At 42.6% G+C, this 20,748-nt stretch overlaps 1 protein-coding gene across 3 annotated transcripts in view; it reads left to right on the forward strand.

Moving 5' to 3' along the window:
* Window positions 1–20,748, forward strand: part of IQSEC1 (IQ motif and Sec7 domain ArfGEF 1) — a 306,257-nt gene that overhangs the window by 79,900 nt on the left and 205,609 nt on the right. The window contains exon 1 of one of the 3 annotated variants that reach the window (XM_074198381.1): window positions 18,131–18,353. The exons of the other annotated variants lie outside the window; for them this stretch is intronic. Within the exon in view, the coding sequence (XP_074054482.1) occupies window positions 18,286–18,353 (68 nt within the window). The 5' untranslated portion in view covers window positions 18,131–18,285. Of the gene's footprint in view, window positions 1–18,130; window positions 18,354–20,748 lie in introns of those variants that run through there. 3 annotated transcript variants of the gene reach the window in all.

Here is a 20,748-nt window from a genome sequence, read left to right on the forward strand (position 1 = left end):
TTTTAAAGTACTTTATTAAAATTAAAGAATGTACTAAAGTCCACTATGATATGTCAGATACTATGTTATGCCCTGAGGATAGAAGGAAGGAAGGGAGAAAGGAAGGAAGAGACAAAGGGAGGAAGAGAAAAGGAAGGAAGGAAGGAAGGAAGGAAGGAAGGAAGGAAGAGAGAGAGAGAGAGAGAGAGAAAGGAAGGAAGAGAAAGGAAGGAAGAAAAGGAGAGAAAAAAGAGGAAGGAAGGGAGGGAGGAAGTGAAAAAGAAGGAAGGAGGAAAAGAAAGAAAACAAAGAAACAAAGAAAGAGAAAAGGAGAAGAAAGAGAGAAAGAAAGAGGAGAGAGAGAGGAAGGAAGGAAGGAAGGAAGGAAGGAAGGAAGGAAGGAAGGAAGGAAGGAAGGAAGGAAGGAAGGATGGATTCCAGCCCTTGAGGAACTTTTCTTTTACTAAGGTGAAAAAACATTTTTATAGATGAGTCAATAGAAAATACATTCAAAGGAGAATAATGCAGAATAATGGAGGATGAATGGTAGAACTAACAGCTGAAGAGATAAGGAAAGGCCTCATGGAGGAGATGGTATTTGAAGTGAACCTTGAAAAAGAAATTGATTCTAAGAGATAAAAAGGAAGAAGGTTGTAGTGTCTTTCATGGAGTTTACCACAAAGATAGAAGGAGATGGAATGTTGTATACACTCAGGGATATGCTGGTAAATGTTTAACAACCAGCTCTCTAGAAAGGGGGAAAAAATAGTATGCACATCATACTTTTAAATTTAATCTGCATTATGAACATTTTCTCCATCACTTTCTTAAGTCTAGACAATTAGCAAAACCAATAAGCCAAGCTTGATCTTGACCTTTTCAGATTTCCCATTGCTCACAATGAAAATTTAACACTAGGCTCCATAGAATTATCTGGGCTGACTGTGCAACATAACCCTGCCATCCATGGGGCATCAAATAGGTCAGCTTAGCAGGAACTGAGGGCCCTGGGCAGACAGTAGTGTGAGATTAGTCTGTAAAGATCGATTAGAGCTAGACTGGGGAGCCTTTAAATATCAGACAGAGGAGTGGAGATTTTATCATAAAGACCATAGGAAACCACTGACACTTCCTGAGCAGGGAGTGACATGTTCTGTATTCTTTTTTTTTCCAATTTTTTAAAAATTTTTACAAGGCAATAGTGTTAAATGATTTGCCCAAGGCCACATAGTTAGGTAATTATTAAGTGTCTGAGGCTGGATTTGAACTCAATTTCTCCAGACTCCAGGGCCAGTGTTCTATCCACTGCACCACCTAACTGCCCCTGAGGTTTGTATTCTAACTTCATTAAGTGCTCTTTTTAATGAATGCTATCTTGTTGTTCCATCAGAATACCCGTGTTAGACCATCTTGATCATTTTAAATTCAGCACCATTGACTGAACTCCTTAATATGCAGAATTAAGACCTGAATTGGAATCAGGAAGACCTGAATTCAAATTCTGCTTTTCACACACTAGCTATGTCCCTAGGGCCAAAATATTTCACCGCGTATACTGAGACTCTCTGATTCAGTCTGTAAGCATTAAAAAGGGAAGAAAGAAAGGCAAAAATTGTCCCTACTTTCAAAGAGCTCCCCAGTCTAATGGAGAAGACAACATACAAACTATGTCAAACAAGACTTACACACATACACACACACACTCACACACACACACACACAGACACACACACACACAGAGCAGATAACTGGAAATGATCTCAAATGGAGGGGAAGGCAAAGGAAGAGAACAGGACCATGCACCAGGTACTTTACAAATATTATCTTCATTTGATTTTCCAAGCAACATTGGAAGGTAGCTGCTCTTATTCCCATTTTAAGGTTAAGGAAACTGAGGCAAACAGATTAAATTACTTGGGGGGGCGGAGCTAGGTGGCACAGTGGATAGAGCACTGGAGTCCTGGAGGACCTGAGTTCAAATCCAACCTCATACATTTAATAATTGCCTAGCTGTGTGACTTTGAGCAAGTCACTTAACCCCATTGCCTTAAATAAATAAATAAATAGATAGATAGATAAATAAATAAATAAATTTTGATGATTTACTCAGGTTCACACATCTAATGAGATTAAGGAGAACCAAGAAATGGGTTTTTTTAAGGACTTCAGCTAAGATTTGAAGGAAGCTAAGATCTGGAGATGGGTAGGGAAGATGGAACACCTGGTAGGGGAACAGCAATGTATTTCCCCTGGATCTTAGAACAATGGAGGGAAGTGTTTTTAAGGCCAAGTTGTTTCTTTACTCATCTTCATTAATGGAGGAAGTTCCCCTTACCAAAGAAATCCAGTGTGTGGACTAAAAACTACAACAAAAGTGGAAATATGATGCTAACTGGGGGGGGGGGGGGGTGGGAAAGAAGGCAAGAATATATTAAGAAAAGAAGTCCAGCCCCTCCCATTAGGGAATTTACTATCTTGTAGGCTGGAGGCACAGATCCCAACTCTTCCTCCCTGGGGTTAAGCTTTGAAAACTAAAGAAGTGTTTCCCACCCCTACCCTACTTCCTGAGCTGGATTTAACTGTTTAAATTAGTGATTTTATAGTTCAGAATATAAAAAGCAGGCAATGAAAAATTAACCACTTTTTAAATACTGGGTTCCTTTAAGCTGTTAATTATTCTTCATTAGGATCTTAATGTAAAAGATCCTTGGAGCAGAGCCCAAGGCTGATGCTGGGGGAGGAAGACAGACCTGCAATTGAAACTGGAAAACTTTCCAAACACTTGGCTTTGTCTCTTCTGAAGAGGGAGCTCCCTCTCTCTCATTCAGAGACTTTCACTCTTTATCTACATGTGTGACTCTGTCTGTGCCTACCTATCTCTTTGTCCCTCATCAGAATTTCCCAATCAGTGGAATGAAAAGAGCATTTTAAGTGGCTGGGACATGAAGCTTTTATAAATTGCAAAACTGCTGGATAAGTCTTCTCTTTTGTAGTTGTTTCATTTCTGGGGGCAGGGGCAGCTAAGGGATACAGGGGATAGAGCACCAAGATCTTAGTTTAAATCCAGTTTAAATACAAGCTTAGCTGTGTGACCCTGGGCACATCACAACCCTGACTGCCCCTCCCCCCCCCAAAAATAACCTTTACAGTTCCCTAGAGGGAAGCCACTCTTGGAGCTAAGAAGACCTGGGTTCAAGTCTTATTCTCTCATGGACACATCACTTCTCAGGGCCCTAGACAAGTCTCTAAAACTATGAATTGAAAAGATGTGGCTGATCTACAATGGGAAAGGACAATTTCTCATCTAGGAATTCCTTGCTGACCCAATGCTACAGCTCTTCAGAGAGAGAGAGGCAACATGTTCAAGTTGAGTTCTGGAAGACTGGGATTCATATTCTGTCTCTGACACAATATAACCTTGCGTAAATCACTCAGGTAACTCTCTTTAGACTTATCTGTTCAATTGCAATCATCTATGTTGGAGGAAGTTCCCAAACTATCAAATCACAAATGAAATGCTACTTCCTCTTAGAGGTTTTCATTTCCTCTTAACAACTTCTTCCCTTGGAACATAATAGGGCTAACCATGTCCTGTGTGACTTAGATGCCTTCCCTCTTTCTTGGGGAAATTACTTCCATCAGAAATAACTGGATCCTTCAACCTGCCCATGTGCCAGCATTACCAGTTGCAAGAGTCCGGCTCACAACCATTTTATCCAGCACCTGCTGTGTGTAGAGTACTCTGCTAGGGACAGAAAGGGATACAAAGTTTAATGGAGACAGATCCCTATCCTCAGGGAGCTTGAATGCCCTACTTACCTGAAATATTCCTTTAAACTGATTTCTTATATTCTATATATTCCCCAGTAAATTCATTCATTCTTTCCTAAATTCATAAAAAATGAAAGATCAAAGTCTTGTCCTGGTCCTAGTGATGATTGTATTGAGACAGCCTCAATGGAATCTCACCCTACAGATGAGGGTAAATAACTGAACTTCCACAGTATTGGAGTTTTATCATTTTAATTTTTATTCAGTGAACAAAAATTAATTTTTTCTCCCTCCCATCCAGAGTATTGGTTTTTAAAGGCCTCAGGCAGACTGTGCATGCTTGGCTCGTTTCTCTCTCTCTCTTTCTCTCTCTCTCTCTCTCTCTCTCTCTCTCTCTCCCCCTCTCTCTCTCTCTCATGATTATCAGGAGCTAAAAAAAATCACTCCTGATTTTTTTCATGCCTCTTTAAAATGAACACCCTGTTTTGTCAGGATACCCAATGATGAGCCTTGGAACATGTGGTGACTCTGGGCTTTGGAGTCATTCAGAATATCTTTGGGTTGCCTTTGGGCTAGAAAGACTATATTACTGGCAGCTGGTGAGGAATCTCCCTCATCCAGAGTTGTTACCATTAGCACATTGTCAAACAAAGAGCAGAAGGTGAGAAAATCTGTTACTGGCAAAGAAGAAGGAGAGTCAGGTAGCTTCCTTCGGAAGTAACCTACAGTCCTGCTCATCTCTTCTTCTCTTGTCTGCTTCCACCCTGGTTCCCTAGGTGATCTGAGCTCATTGCTTGACCCTTTCCTCTCTGACTTTGACTGCCTCTGTCTGAGTCAGTCTCTCTGTGACTCTCCAACTCTGATTCTGTGTGTATATATACGTGTGTCTGCATCTCTGTCTCCATTTGTCTCTGTCTTTGTCTCTGTCTCTGATTCTCTCTCTCTCTCTCTCTCTCTCTCTCTCTCTCTCTCTCTCTCTCACACACACACACACACACACACACACACATATTTTCTTGAATTTCATTAAACTTTAAGAAGGGGGTAATCATTGCCAGAAAAGAGGGAAAATTAGTACCTCCAAATACATGGAGAGTATAGCCTACACAGCTATTATCCTTAGCCCTTAGATAGGAGGGAAGAATCACCCATGGCAGCAAGGGGGACATTTAGATTAAATCATAGGCTAATAGAACTCAAAACCAGAAGAGATCATAGGATCCTAGATTGAGAGTTACTAAGGACACCAGAAGTCATCTAGTTCAACTCTTTCCTTTTATTTTTTTTTGGCTTCTCTGATATTTTATTTTTCCAGTTACATGTTATAAAAGTTTTTCAACATTCATCCATTTGCATAATTATAAGTTACACATTTTTCTACCACTTTCTCTTCCGATCCCCTTCCCCTCAACACTAAACAGTCTGGTAAAAGTTGGATGTGTACTTTTGTGTCTAACACGTTTACAGATTAGTCATTTTCTGTATGAAGAATTAGGATTAAGGGAAAAGAAAGAAAACCATGGGATAGGATGGAAAAAAGATGAGAAGTTTTTGAAAAAGTAAACATAGTATCTTATTCAGACTGTGGTTTTTTGGTTTTATTTTTTTTCTCCCTCTGGAGGTAGATGGCATTATCCCAAACAGGTCTCCCAGCAACCCTTTCATTTACAAGTAAGGAAACTTAAGTTCAGAGAAGTGGGTACTGACTCCAAATTCAGCCTTCTCTCCCCTATAAGTCTTATGGAATCATGGGAAGTCAAAACTGGAGATCTAGGAACAAAAACTGACAGAAACCTTGCTCCTGGAAAGTCACAACCAAAACTGGGAGACCTAAGTTGTTTTTTCTTTCAACAAATACAGCACCCCACTCCCTTTTATTATCAGAGGACAAAGAGAGGTGGGTCTTCCATTAAGGGTCCCTATTCTAGGGGAGAAACTGAGACCTAGAAAGGAGGAAGTATCCTGCCTGAGGTCACATCACCAGTTAGGAACAAATCATCTCTTAGGACTTAGGTCTCCAAACCTCCTGGTTAGATAGAAAGGTAGCCATTCAGGAATATGTGTGATGCGTTGGAACCTGAAAGATTTTAAGAGGATCCACAATCTCTGAGAGAGACAACACAAGAGAATGAAACAATGCTTTGGACAAGCTTCTCTTAGCTTCTGTTACGTGTAGATTAATTTTAAAATCATCTTTCTCTGGAAATGCAGTGCTGTGCAGTGAACAGAGAATTTTCCTTATCACCAGGAAGGTCTGGCTCTGTCACATACTGGCTGTAACCCTGAACCAGTCACTCCCCTTCTCACTATAATAAGAAAGAATATCTTCTATAATGATATAAAATAATATTATAATAGAAAAATAGAAACTATAATATATAAACTTCTAAATAGAAAAAGTATACCAAAATAAAAATAGACATAGAAATGAAGGAATATTTATGGATCCCTGCAGTCCCTCATTTGATTTAGTTTTAAAATGTAACATTATTTGTTTTATTGTGTCTCTATTTTGTTAAATGTTGCACAATTACCCCCCAAGGGGTATTCGACCAGCTCTCAAAGACTATAAATTGTAGGGTAGATCCTGACCAGCATTTGTAGAGGAGGTTTCTTTTCATGGAGTTCCTTACATTAATGAAATCACAGGATCAGAACAATATGGATAATATATGTGGGGCATTTGGGGAATATTGCAGCCTGGAAAGACTTCTGAGTAAAGCAGATCTGAATGACTACACAACAAGCAGATAGTATTTGAAGGAATATTAGGATGTTTTTGCCAGGAGAAATTTTGGAAACAGGCTTCTTCCCCTTCCCCATTCTCCCCAAACCCTCCATGTTCCTCCATCTGAGACCCAAAGGGATTATTGTAACCCAGCTTGTTACATGAACTAGACAACACCCAGTTGGCTCGGGTGAAAGGCTGATTATCCTGTTTTTCCCCTCCAATGAGGAAACCCGATAAGATGCTCATTCTAAAGTACTTATCTCTCCACCCAAAGCATCCCACTGGGTCCTTTGTCTAGTTCCCAGCCTAAACCATTTAGGTTATTAGTGGGACTGTGGGTCCCTGATCATCTGGCCTGTGGCACAAAAGTAACAGATGCTACCCTATAGATCTCTGATTTTAGCCAAGCCTCCAGCAAGGCTGCTCATCTGTGAAGAGGGGAGGTAGCAAGAAAGTGAAATGGTTCTGGAATCAGAAGACCTGGGTCCAAATCTTTATTACCTGTGTGACCTGGGCCCATTTATTTTCTCTGATCTTCGGGTTCCCCATCTGTAAAATAAAGGAGTTGGATTAGGCTGTCTCCAAGGTCCCTCCAGTTCTTGGTAGATGATCCCAGGTTTTGGATAGAGCTTGGGATGGTGGGTACTCCCTGCTCTGTCCTCACTCTTTCAGAAACCTTGGGGAAGTTCACTTAATATCCCTGGGCATTTCCTGCCCCATCCCCACCATCTGTAATAGAAGGATAAGAGTGTCTGCCCTGCCAAATGAAATCAATGCTTTTTGTAAAGTCAGCTTAAGGAACAAACATCTCCACATTCACTCTCTTATCTGTGTGGGTCAGCTATTCCTCAGAGCCCTCTAGAGGAAGATTTAGTGTTTGCATTCCACAGATGAGGAAAACTGAGGCATAAGAACCTCCCTTGCTCCAGAAGTTCCATGGGGTTTGTGATAGAGATGAGGAGATGAGGTATGATGTTAGGTCCCCTGACTCCCTGCTCTAATGGAGTGAGCTTGGATTCAAGGAGCCCAGGTTCAAATCCTATCTCCCACGCCTGATAGACCATCTTGGGCAGACCACTTAATTTTCATCCTCAGTTTCCTCATCTGTAACATGGAGATTAAATATCTGTAGGGATCATTTAACTGAAAATAAATGTTTCAGGTTTGAGTCACTGCCATGCCTCATAGAAACCCAGTGATTCTGGCCTCATCCTTGAGGGGAAAACACACATTTCCCCCTAGGGATGATCAAGCAAGAAGCAGTAAGGGCTAGTGGGGATGATCTGGCTAGTGACTGGTGGTCACCATGACAATGGAAGAGGGGACTGCTGGGAAAAGGAAACCCCAAAGGATGTTATACAAAGCTCCAGGTGAAGGAGCCAGGAATGTTTGGCCCGAGGTTGGGGGGACTGGGGTAGCTTTGAACTCTGCCTTCAATTATCTGGAAAACATCTTGTGTAAGAGGAATTCATCTAATTCTGCTTAAAGAAAGAATGAGGACCAGTAGGTAGGACTTATTAGGAGGCAGATTTCAACCTATAATAAGGTGACAAAAGCCAAAACAAGCTAGATTTATAATCTGAAAATCTGGGTTGTAGTTCTGTCTCCTTGAAGTAGCAACAGTAACTAGTTGTATAATTTCTGGCAATTTAATTTCTCTGAATCTCACTGTTCCCCTCTACAAAACAAGAGCATCAGAGGTTAGAAAAGATAATCATCAAGTCCCTTTCTCCCTTTCATTCTATGATAATGATTAAATCTGTCCAAAAATAAAATGCACTATCCAAAGAGGTAGTGAGTTTCCTGTCCCAGGAGGTATTTAAATATTCACTGGATGACTATACTGTGGGATGGTATAAAGGTGATTCCTGCTTTAAGTCATGCTTATTCAACATGGCTTGTAAGATTTCCTTGCCATTCTATCATTCTGTGACTGACCTGAATGCTCTCTCGGTTGATTCATGGGTTGGGGGGAGAGGTTGCCCACCCTTGACTGTCCCCAGCTTTTCTCCTCCCAAAATAGGGAGGTCACCCCTGACCTCTATCCACCCTGGCAATGAGCAAACTTGCTAGCTGCCTCTGGATCCCTGAAGTTACATCCTGACCTTGCAGCCCAGATTTTCTGCATATTCTCCTAGGGAACAAATAAATAGTTTTCCTTTGCCTGATAGTGACTTCATCCAGAACTGGCCTGTGTGAGTCACTGGGCGTGTGGTCCAGTTCTCAGAGGAGGACGTTAGTGCTCTGCAGACTCGCCAGGAAAAGGGAACAGCTGAGTCTGTACAAACTCCCAAGCAGATAGACCTCTCTCTCCTGGGCTAGAGTGACCCGAGGAAGAAATTCTGCAGGGACCACTTCTCACTTCCATCCCAGGGTTCTCCTGTCTTTCCTCCTTGGCCATGCAAACTAGTCTACCCCATCTCATTCCCATCAACTAAACATTTCTTAGCTGTCCTTTCCTAGACTGGGTTTTTAAAAATACTGTTTTCCTGGCCTCTCAAGAGAATTAGAAGCTCTCCACACTAGAACTTTCTCCAACTACCAGGGTAACAGATATTAATCAATGAAATCCAGAGATAATCCAGAATCATCCCTGTACCTATTAGCTTCATGCCCTTCCCAAACAAATTGCTAATAACAGAAATTGCCTGATTTGAGATTTTAGCTGTACTGATGTCCTTAGTGCAGTCTCTGATAGAAGAGGCTGCAAGACCACTAGCTGGTCTGGAAGGGTGGTTAAAAAAATTGGGGGGGGGAGGTAGAGAGAGGAGAAGAAGTCTGGAGAAGTCTTCAGATTATCACAAATGTCATTATTTTAGTAACCTATAGCTAAGACTCTGGAGCATTGGAGAGGGAGAGAGAAAGGGGTTGTGAATGTTATAATCTGGAAATTCTCATGGTTTCAGCCAAGGCAGAGGGAAAGACTGAGAAATACACACACACACACACACACACACACACACACACACACACACACACACACACACACACACTTCCTAGTTCTCTGTCTCTGTCTCACACACAGTTTCATTCCAGTACCTCTGTCTGTCTCTCATACATAGATACTCTCTCTCTCTCTCTCTCTCTCTCTCCTCTCCTCTCTTCTCTCTCTCGCTCTCACTCTGGCTCAAGCCAATTAAGACACAATATCTTTTTTCCTCTACTGCAGGGTTTATTTGGGGATTGCAGACAGCTGAGTGATATAGTGGTAACCTTGACATGAGGGAGACCTGAGTTAAAATCCTGCTTCAGATTCAGTCCTGTCTCTCTAGGGCTTAGTTCTCATTTGTAAAATGGGAATAATAGTACCTAATTCCAAAGTTTATTATGAGGGTTAAATGAGAGAATATATATAAAGTGCTTTGCAAACATCCATATAAATGCTGGCTGGTTTGTTTGGGCAAGAAGAAAGGTTGAGGGGCAGCTAGGTGGCACAATGGATAGAGCACCAGCCCTGGAGTCAGGAGTACCTGGGTTCAAATCCGGTCTCAGACACTTAATAATTCCTAGCTGTGTGGCCTTGGGCAAGCCACTTAACCCCACTGCCTGGAAAAAAAAAAACTTAAAAAAAAGAAGAAGAAGAAAGGTTAGCCTCAGTTACCCCAGTTTCCTTTTTCTTGTTGCTTGCCATAACCATCTCCTCTCTTGCCCATCCCTGGAATAAGCAGGTGACTTTCAGGTACAGGATCTGAAGTAAATGTGATTGAACACAAGAGCTGAAGGTGTTGAAAAAATGTGCTGATGGTGATGGTCCCTCCCATAGAATTCTGGTGTTTTTTCAAAGCCCTTCTGAGAAGCCTTAGAGATAAAAAGTCTGGGTCCAGGTTCTGGTTCTGCACTTAGGAGCTGTATGACCTTAGACAGGTCATTTCTCTTCTCCAAGCTCAGCTTCCCCATCTGGAGTGCAAAGGAGATGATGGATGTAAAGTCCTTTGTAGCCCAAAAAGACCATCTACAGGTTAACTGTTCTTATTGATCTTCATCTCAAATGAGCCTGGTCTCTGTGAACCTCAGTTTCCTCATCTCTCTCTGGAGAGCAGCTAGGTGGCCCAGTAGATAGAGCAGTGGCCTTGGAGTCAGGAGGATGAGAGTTCTAATGCAACCCCAGATGCACAACACTTACTGGCTGTGTGACCTTGGGTAAGTCACTTACCCCTGACTGCCTTACATCCAGGGTCATCTCCAGTCATCCTGATTCATATCTGGCCACTGACCCCAGATGGCTCTGGAGGAGAAAGTGAGGCTGGTGACTTAGCACAGCTCCCCCTCACTCAAATCCAATTCATGCGCTTGCCATGGCAACACCTCCCTGATGTCAGGGTCTTCTTTGATAGCGAAGGACAAATATCATCATTCTTCATCTCTAATATGGAGATAATAGTGGTTGTACTGGCGACCTACCTAACCTCTCCCAGGAAGGAAGCACATTGTGAACACTAATAGGGTTACAGAAATAGGAGTTGCTGATATCATTAAAGGCTTTTCTTCTAATGATTTTACTTCTTCTATCCTTTTCACTCTCAGAGGCTGGGGTTCTAATAAGAAAACAAATTTATAGACTCACTTAATAGAGCTGAATGAAAGCTTAGGATATATATTGTAGACTGTCAGCATTGGAGGGGTCTTAGAACACAGAATGTCAGAGATGAAGGGGACTTAGGACAGAGAATGTCAGAACTAGGAAGCCTTTAGAACACAGAATGTTAGAGCTGGAGGGGCTTTAGAAAAGAGAATGCTAGAGCAAGAAAAGACAAAACATGTTAGAACAAAGAGGGAGTTTAGAAATCTATTAGATGAAGAAACCATCTGAAAACTTCAAAGAACACAAATTCAGAGTCATTACTGCTGTTGATTGTGATAAGGCAATAAGAACAAAGAAGGATGGCTTAAAAATCAATTTATTATGGGGGGAGGGGTAGAGGAGACTTGAGACTTTCAGGAAAATCCTTCTTCTATAGGAGGTCTGGGTGCCAGAGACCCCATCTCTTTCCTACCCACTGCACTGCTTCCCTCTGACAGCCTCCACATTCAGCATCTGGTCTCCAGTGTGCTGGGACACTGAAGTCAAAGGGCTTCAGAGTGGATCCAGTCTGCACAGTGTGGGCAGCTGGTGGGGAGCCAGCTCAGTGGTGCAGGGAGGGAGCAGGCGGGAGGGAGTAGGGTGATTAGAGAGGTGGGGGAGGTGCCTGCAGGGGGCCTTTGAAGAAGCTAACCTTCAAAGGCTCATTGCCTTGCAGGAGGGAACTGAGAAGAAAGGGAGATGGAGATGGAAGGAGGCCAGAGGTTCAGGAGGAGGAGGAAAAGGAGGTAGGGGTAACTTCAGTGTGTACATTTGTAAGGAGCAGAGATTGCTGGGAGATGACTCAAGGTTGCCATTATACAGTGATTGGGGCTGGATGGGCTTTGGGAGTCCCTTTGATTGATCAGCAATCCCCTTCAACATAATCATCTTGCTAAGAGAGCCTCCTTTTTTCGTTCAGATAGCCTCAGCCATCTCCATCAAAGAACCCCACCCCCAAACCTGAGGAAGAGATAATAAATTTACTCAACAAGCACTTATTAGGTGCCTGCTGTATTTAGAAGGAGCGCAAGCAAAAATATAGTGAAACAAGACCTCCAAGGTACCACCACCACCACCAAAACCAAATCAAATTAAATCTAATAATGAACGCTACATAGAAAAGTGAAATAATACATAAAAGTCAGGGAAATGGATAGAGCAACCTGATTACCTAGATAGAAGTCACACCCAGTGGCTCTCCCCAACAGACTTTTAAATCCCTCCTTTTTTTTCAAGGCCCATTTTCCAACCTTAATTGGAAATAGCATTCTCTATATGGAGCCACTTATATGCCTAAAAATAGCTCTGGAGAAACAGAGCTGAGGCAGAGACTCGGGGAAGCCAATGTCGAATACCAACTGGTTCTACCTACCCTTTCTGGGAGGGCACTACCCACTGGACCACAGCTGCCCCAGACCCACTCTGTCTCACTCTCCAGAGCATTCTGAGGGCCTACCTTCAAAACCCATCAATAATGCATATCACCTTTGTGATCCTGAGCGAGCTGAGTGGGAAGATTTTGACTGTAATAGCTGCTAAACATTACAAAGAGCAGCAGAGACAGAATACACTTTATAAATCGTAAAGAGCTCTGTCAAGGTCTGTTGTTACTGTAAACTTCGTCTCATTCATTTTGATGAAATTCAGATAGAAATGAATCTAGGACAAATCACTATCCATCAATGAGTCTTTTATAGTTAATGTTTTGTGGACTGTTGCACAAGAAGATAAAATGACTGCTGTTTGTAATCGAATTAGAGAATTGGGATATAAATTCTTGGTCCCATTCTTATTAATATTAACATCAATAAGATCAGTTATGGGCAGCTCTATCCACTGAAGCCTAGAGCACCGGACCTGGAGTCAGGAAGACTCATCCCCAGACACTTCCTAGCTGTGTGACCCAGAGCTAGTTACTTAAATTAACCCTGTTTGCCTCATTTTCTTCTTCTGTAAAATGAGCTGGTGTAGAAAAAGAGAAACCGCTACAGTATCTTTACCAAGAAAACCCCAAATGGGATCGAGAAGAATCAAGCATGATTGAAACAACTGAACAATAAAAAATCAATTATATAGTATCTTTAATGATTATAATTGTTATAAATTAAAATATAAAATGAAAATATTATTAACCATGACACATTTTTATTATATTGTTTTAAGTCACAGAATCACCAAAGAGTAACAGTTTACAAGCTAACTGTGACCTTGGACAAGTCATTTGTACTTCGGAATTTCTCTTTAATGACTCTTAGCATGGATAATCTGCATCTGAGTTCCCTTCTACTTTGATCATTCTCTGCTCAGGTTCCAAATATGGATAATAAGAGCATTTGGGTAGTTAGGAAGGGGAGGGATAAGTGTGTTCAATGCCTTTAGGGGATGCTCCAGGAGAGGAAAAGGATCTTGGCTGGGACTCCTTTTTTGCCTTTTCTAGGTTGGATTCATATGTGGTCCTGAGTCTCCAGTGGCTGAGAAGGGAGGTTCTCTGAGCATATTCACTATAAGCAGACTTGTGTTTCTTTAGAAAGTGAAGAATAGAGTCATCCCCCAGGAACTGGACAACTTCCTAGATGCAAGAGGCAGCAGTATGACTTGGTAAATAGAGAGCTGATCTAGAACCCCAAAGCTTTGGATTCAAGTTCCATCTCTGATACATACCTAGTAACGTAGGCGAGTCATTTTATGTCTGAGTCTAGGTTACTAAGATTATAATCTACAGAGAAGGTGCTGACCTTAATTAGAGGAGAGAGTTTTCTTACCAGGGAGATGTCTGCCAGGACAGGCAAAAAAAGACCCTTTTATCCCCAAGACAGCACCCCCAAACTGCAAATGGCCCATCCTTTTGGGGGAGAGGTGAAAGATTGAGATGGGAGGAGTCATTTTGAACTGCTATGGTGACAGCTGGGAATAGGAGGGAGAAAATAGCTCCCCAGTTAATCTTTAAAAATACCCTGAGTTCATACTTGCATGAAGGCTTAAGAGTAGAACTGCCTTTTTTTTCTTTCCACATCTTCTCCCTTGAGATAACTTTTTGAGGGTTCACTTCCCCCTTCAAATCTACCATTCCATTGATGTTGCTATGAGACCATGAGAAAAAGTCACCTCCCAGAGTCTTAGCTTTCTCATCTATAAAATGGGTCTTAGATTTGCAGTCAGAAGGAACCTCAGAGTTCACCTCGTTCAAATCCCTTATTTTAAAGGTGATTAAATTGCTGAGACTCTTAAGGGACTGCCCAAAGTCTTATAGGATAAAGTTAGCTGAGCTAGCATTTGAACTCAGGTCATCTGCCCCAGAATTAAGCATTCTTTCTACTCTATTGTGAGGAGAAATAATCTTTATGTTGTTGTTTCTTGTTCTTCTTTCTCAAGGAGGATCATGGCATCAGGACTGTGATGCCATGACAAGCAAGTAAATTGGATTTAAGTGAGGAAGGGTGTTTGGGTAGTTAGGAAGGGGAGGGATAAGTGTGTTCAATGCCTTTCAATGAGGTTCAACAGCCTCACTTTCTCTTCTGGAACCATCTGGGTCCAGTGGCCAGAAAAATCTTTTATTGCCTACCTGACAAGGCTGTGAGGGAGACACTTTGTAAACCTCAAAGTGCTGCATAAATATTTTATTATTAATTATAGATTTCATTTTTATTTATTTAAATATTATTTAATGATACTATTAATTAATGATGATAGCAATATTTCAAGAATCTGTAGTTTTGTTGGAGTATTCCTCTTCTAAAACAGGTTCAAAACCCTCTGTAACTGGAGAGAGTCTTTGGAAGTTGTCAATGCTGAAAGCAATGCAATAGTGTAATAGAATTAGAGTTGGAAGGGACCTTAAAAGCCACCAGCTAATAGCCTCATTTTACAAATGGGGAAACTGAGACCTAGAGAGGCCAAGCAATGTACTGACGTTCACACAGGAGAGCTAGGATCCAAACTTGGGTCCTCTGGTTCTAAATTCATTGTTCTTTCCACTGTACCAGCCTTAGCCATCAATTTAGTGATGAGCCACCTCAAATGAAGCTTGGCTGGTTATCAGACACAACTAGACCATTAAAGCCTGTCCAACTTGGACTTTAAGAATATAGGGTCACCTAAATGCTGCAATGAGTCAGCAGAAAAGGACTTGGCCAAAGAATAAGGAAAGTCTCAATGAATATTGACTGTGTGACCCTGAGTAAGTTACTTAGCCTCTCTATTTTCCAGCAACTTCTTTAAGTCTATAAATTAGAGTAGTTGCTTATCTGGATTGGTGAAGGGAATTTCTTCGCCCAGAATTCCCTTCACCAGTGAAATCACAGGACTGCTCTTACACACACACACACACACACACACACACACACACACACACACACAAGCACGATGTTGGAATTTTCTTTCTCTTTTCCGACACCTTTGTAGGGACAACTATGGTCCTTGAACTCCACAGAAATGTCCTTACCTGAGTAGCATAGAGCAACTCATTACTCAGGTGAAGAGGAAGTCAGTCAATAGAGTGAACTAAGATGTGTAGAGTGTGAAGGGGAGGGAAACTTGGTAGTAAATATTGGTGGGGGCAGGAAGCTGGGCCAAAAGTTATTAGCAAGATTGAATTAATGTTAGAGGATCCTGACTATGATGATACATGTTTCCTTTGCCCATAGGAACTCCTAGGCAATAGCAATAATAGCATTATGTGGCAGTGTATGACTTCCAAAGCACTTTTATGTACATTATCGCAACTGATCCTCATAAGACCTTTGGGAGATGATTCCCACTTCATAGAGGAGGAAAATGAGACTGAGAGAAGTTGTTGACTTTCCCAAGGTCACACAGCTAGAGCATCTCAGAAGGAGGATTTAAAACCAGCAAGGCGCCAAGTACCTGCCTTGAAATCCAGTCTTCATGGTGGCCCTTTGAGGAAAGTCAACAAATTCTAGGCATTATTCAGCTCAAAAATTCCTAGTTTCTTTGCCTCTTTTCATCCAAGATCTTCTCAAAGCTCTCTTGCAACACCCAGTCCCTGTGCTGTCTGCCAGGACAGGCAAAAAAAAGACCCTTTTATCCCCAAATGTTGCCTATGGCACCGCTGAGGAATTCAACAGAGATGGAACTGGAAACTGCGCCCCATTACTGGCTGAGAACGTGGCTTTGGGGCCTTGGGGGAGGGGCTACAGAATATGGAAACAAGGTGGTCTAGATGGCTGAGGGGAGGGGTTGTGTGTGCGTGTGCATGTGCGTGTGCCTGCCTGGGTTTTCAGTACACACTGTCCAAGCCTTTTTTCCAGAGCAAATCTTTTCCATTTTTTTCCTCCTAGTTAAAGTTCAGAAAAGTTCCTAAGCAAAGATTTAAGGTGCTCTGGCTCTCTCTGGCTCTCTGTCTCCCTGTTTCTATCTCTGTCTCCCTGTTTCTCTCTCTCTCTCTCTCTCTCTCTCTCTCTCTCTCTCACACACACACACACACACACACACACACACACACACTCACACACAGAGTTTCACCCCAACTCTCTATCTCTCTGTCTCCATCTCTGTCTCTCATCTGTCTGTCTGGCTGTCTGTCTGTCTGTCTGTCTCTCTCTCTCTCTCTCTCTCACACACACACACACACACACACACACACACACACACACACACACACATAAAAACAGTTTCAGCCCAGCTCTCTATCTCTCTGTCTCCATCTGTGTCTCTCTGTCTCTCTCTTACACACACACACACACTCACATTCACACTCACACACACAAAACCAGTTTCATCCCAACTCTCTATCTCTGTCTCCATCTGTCTCTCATCTGTCTTTCTGTCTCTCTCTCTCACATACACACACATACATACACTCTCACACTCAGACACACACACATACACACAAAAACACACACAGAGTTTCACCCCAGCTCTCTACATCTCTATCTCTCTGTCTCTGTCTCTGTCTCTCTCTCTCTCTCTCACACACACACACACACACACATACACACACACATAAAAACAGTTTCAGCCCAGCTCTCTATCTCTCTGTCTCCATCTGTGTCTCTCTGTCTCTCTCTTACACACACATTCACATTCACACTCACACACACACAAAACCACAGTTTCATCCCAACTCTCTATCTCTGTCTCCATCTGTCTCTCATCTGTCTTTCTGTCTCTCTCTCACATACACACATACATACACTCTCACACTCAGACACACACACATACACACAAAAACACACACAGAGTTTCACCCCAGCTCTCTATATCTCTATCTCTCTGTCTCTGTCTCTGTCTGTCTGTCTGTCTCTCTCTCTCTCTCTCACACACACACACACAAAAGCACACACAAAACACAGTTTATCCCAGCTCTCTATCTCTGTCTCCATCTCTGTCTCTCACCTCTGTCTCTGTCTCTCTCTCACACACACATACACACATACTCACACTCACACTCTCACACACACACAAAAGCACACACAGAGTTTCACCCCAGCTTTCTATCTCTCTGTCTCTCATCTCTCTCACTCACTCACACACACACACTGACACACAGTCACACACACACACACACACACACACACACACACACACACACACACACACAGAGGGTTTTCACCCCAGTGTCGGCTCCCATTCCCCTGTCTGGGTTCACGGAGGGCTTTGGAAAGTGAGTCATCCCCTGCTTTGGCACTGGTGGGTTTATTACAGGAGACAAGCAAGAAGTTTCGCAGACAGCGGGGAGTTGCTTCTGTGACAGCACTATGATTTAGGGCGTATCTGGTCAGCGTTTACTGTTCTCAGTAAGTGAGAGTCCAGGACCCAGCAACCGAGGAGTCAGTCCACCCGCCTGCTGTTTGGAGGGAGGCAAGGACCAGGCAGATTCCTCCCAGGGCCACGCAAACGGGTGCTCCTCCCTCCTTCACAATCTGCTGCTTTGACTTATAACCTGCCAAGCAGCCTCTAAGGGAGCTTCATTGGTTCAGCAAGTGGTACAACCATTTACTTTTTTTTTTTAACCCATCTATTTATATACATTTTTTTTCTTTAAATCATGAAGAAGGAAGTAACTTGAAACCTCTGCTTAGAGAGCTGGCTCACCCTCAGCAAGTGAGAAACACAGAGCGTTGGGGCCAGGGTTTGTTCCAGGGCAGGTCAGAGGACTGTTTGGGGACTGGGGCCTGGTGTGTGGGGTGGCTGCCTCTTGTGGAGCCTGGAGAACATCCTGGATGCAGCTCCGTTGGCTCAGGACCCACTGGATTGGTCAAGGTCTTCTTCAGATGCTCGAGACATGAAGGGAGATGGAAGTGCTGTGTGGAACCTAATGTGGAAATACTGCATCTCCGTCCGGACCGTCAGGTACAGGGGTCTGCCAAAAGATAACCCCAGATCCACTGAGCAAACCACTCAGAGGAGAGGGAGCTAGGTGGCTTTGGGCTAGGAATAGTGGCAGTTCTACCCAAGGTCTCTGCAAAACCTTGACTTCTATGAAGAGCTAACAACATGGGGTGTGGTAAAAAGCTCTGGAGGATATCTCTGCCTGGCCAGCTGGTCAGGGCTCCTTTTGTCCTTAGCAAGGGGAAAGTTAAGTGAAAAGGATCTTGGATTGGCTGCTTACAATTTGGAAAATGAACTGGGCAGCAACAAGACTGTAAATATCAGGGGCTGCCTACAAATTACAGCATCAGGCCATTAGGACTGTCCTGGCAGCTATGGAGGAGACAGAGAGAGCCCAAGGAGAGACGGGGGTCTCTTCTGGCTTAGTGCCTTCCCACTCAGGGAGTTAGAGGGGAGGAAGGCAAGATGTGACTGAAAGGGACTGGTGAGGGGAGGGAAGAATTTGGAGAAGAGTTGGGACCAATACAGGCAAAATGTGGGGAGAAATAGAGTGCTAAGGTATGTGTTTGTGCAATGACATATGGGTGTGTACACTGGAATGGCAGGTATGGGTCTGGTGACATATATGTAGTATTTTCATATAAAAGATATGTTATCACACTGTGGAGAGAAATTTGAAATGATAGGTATAAAGGGGGTGAATGTACTGAGATTCTGTGCATTTGTGGATTTGTGTACAGTGGCCAGTGTGAAACATGCATGAAGTGTGGTCCACACATGGATACAGATTGTTTGTGCAGGGATGGTATGAAGAGGAAGGGGTAGGGTTCGTGCATGTGTGTGGACAAGTATACAATGAAGTATGAGATGGGGAAAGTATTTGTGCAGATTCAAAGTTCTCATTTGTTTATTTGTTTTTTAGTCATATTCAACTCTTTGTGACCCTACTTGGGGTTTTTCTTGACAAAGATACTGGAATGGTTTGCTATTTTCTTCTCCAGCTCATTTTAAAGTTGGGGAAACTGAGTCAAATAGAGTTTATGTGACTTACTCAGGGTCACACAGCTAACTAGCTGATTTTTGAGATCATATTTGAACTCGGGTCTTCCTCATTAAAGACCTGATGTTCTATTCACTTTACCACCTACTTGCCTGATTAAAAATTAATTAAAAAATTAGAATTCAGTAAATTTATATATATATATATACATTTACTAAATACATATATATATATATATATATATATATATATATATATATATATACATATATGTCTAAGCTCAGGGAGAGGAGCAGCCTCTTCAATTCCCGTGCTGGGGCAAGTCCCTAAATCCTGCTAGTTACATCTTGGTGCAGCACCTTCGTTGCTATTGAATGACATTCCTCACTAATACGAAGGTGGGCTTCAGAGTGAGATAGCTGCCCTTCCAGGATACCCCTACTTACTAAGCCACTGTCTTTATCGAGTGGGGTACCCATCACTGATGCCCACAAGTATGATTTCCCACTCCTCACAATATGGGTAATGAGTAATGGGTGGCATAAGGGACAAAGTTCTGGACGTGGAGTTAGGCAGATCTGAGTTTGAATCCTGTGCAATTATCTATCTATACAATTAAATCCTCTAACCTCTCTCAGCCTCAGCTGCCCTATCTGTAAAATGAGAATAATACTGGTTGCTGCCTCCCAGAGTTATGGTGAGAATCTAGTGAGATAAAGTATCAAATAACTTTTCAATATTACTGAAATGTTAACACCTTTATTATTTATTCATTATTATTGTTGCTGCTGCTGTTGTCATTATCTCCATGAGTCTGGCCTGAATTTAGTTGAATTAAGTTTCGGGGAACTACTGGCTCAGTTCCTGAGAATGTCTGAGGGAGGAGCAAGACTAATGAGCTATTCTTGAAAGACCCTAAAGTTCAGGAACAAAATTAGCTTGGGAAAAGATTGCAAGTTGCCTAGGCACGTGGACACTTCCTGGATTGGAGTACCTAGGACATGAGGATTTTGCCTTACTGGCAGGAGGCAGTGGAACTCCCCATGACAGAATGGGAGATTCCAGGCATCTGTTCTCATCACCATCCAGAAACGGTGGGAAAAGGCCTCCCTGGGCCCCTGGGTCTCTCTCCCCCCACTTCTTTCTGCCAGTAGACAGTGTGGTCATGGAGGGGCAGGGCTGCCAAGCCTCCTCAGTATCTTGTGGTCTCGCTTTCCTCTGGCTGCATCTCCATCTTCCTCATGGCTCGTTTTTCTGGTTTTAGAGGATTGGTTGCTTGCAGACCTCAAATGTTTTTTACTTACTAACTATGAGTGAGTGGGCTGTGTGGCTGCCCAAGACCTCATTCATGAGCAGAGAGGCTCTAGGGGCTGGGAATCTACCCTTCCTTGCTACCCTAAATTTTAAAAATACCCC

The sequence above is a fragment of the Macrotis lagotis genome, chromosome 8 (genome assembly GCF_037893015.1).
Source record: "Macrotis lagotis isolate mMagLag1 chromosome 8, bilby.v1.9.chrom.fasta, whole genome shotgun sequence".
Classification (NCBI taxonomy): domain Eukaryota; kingdom Metazoa; phylum Chordata; class Mammalia; order Peramelemorphia; family Peramelidae; genus Macrotis; species Macrotis lagotis.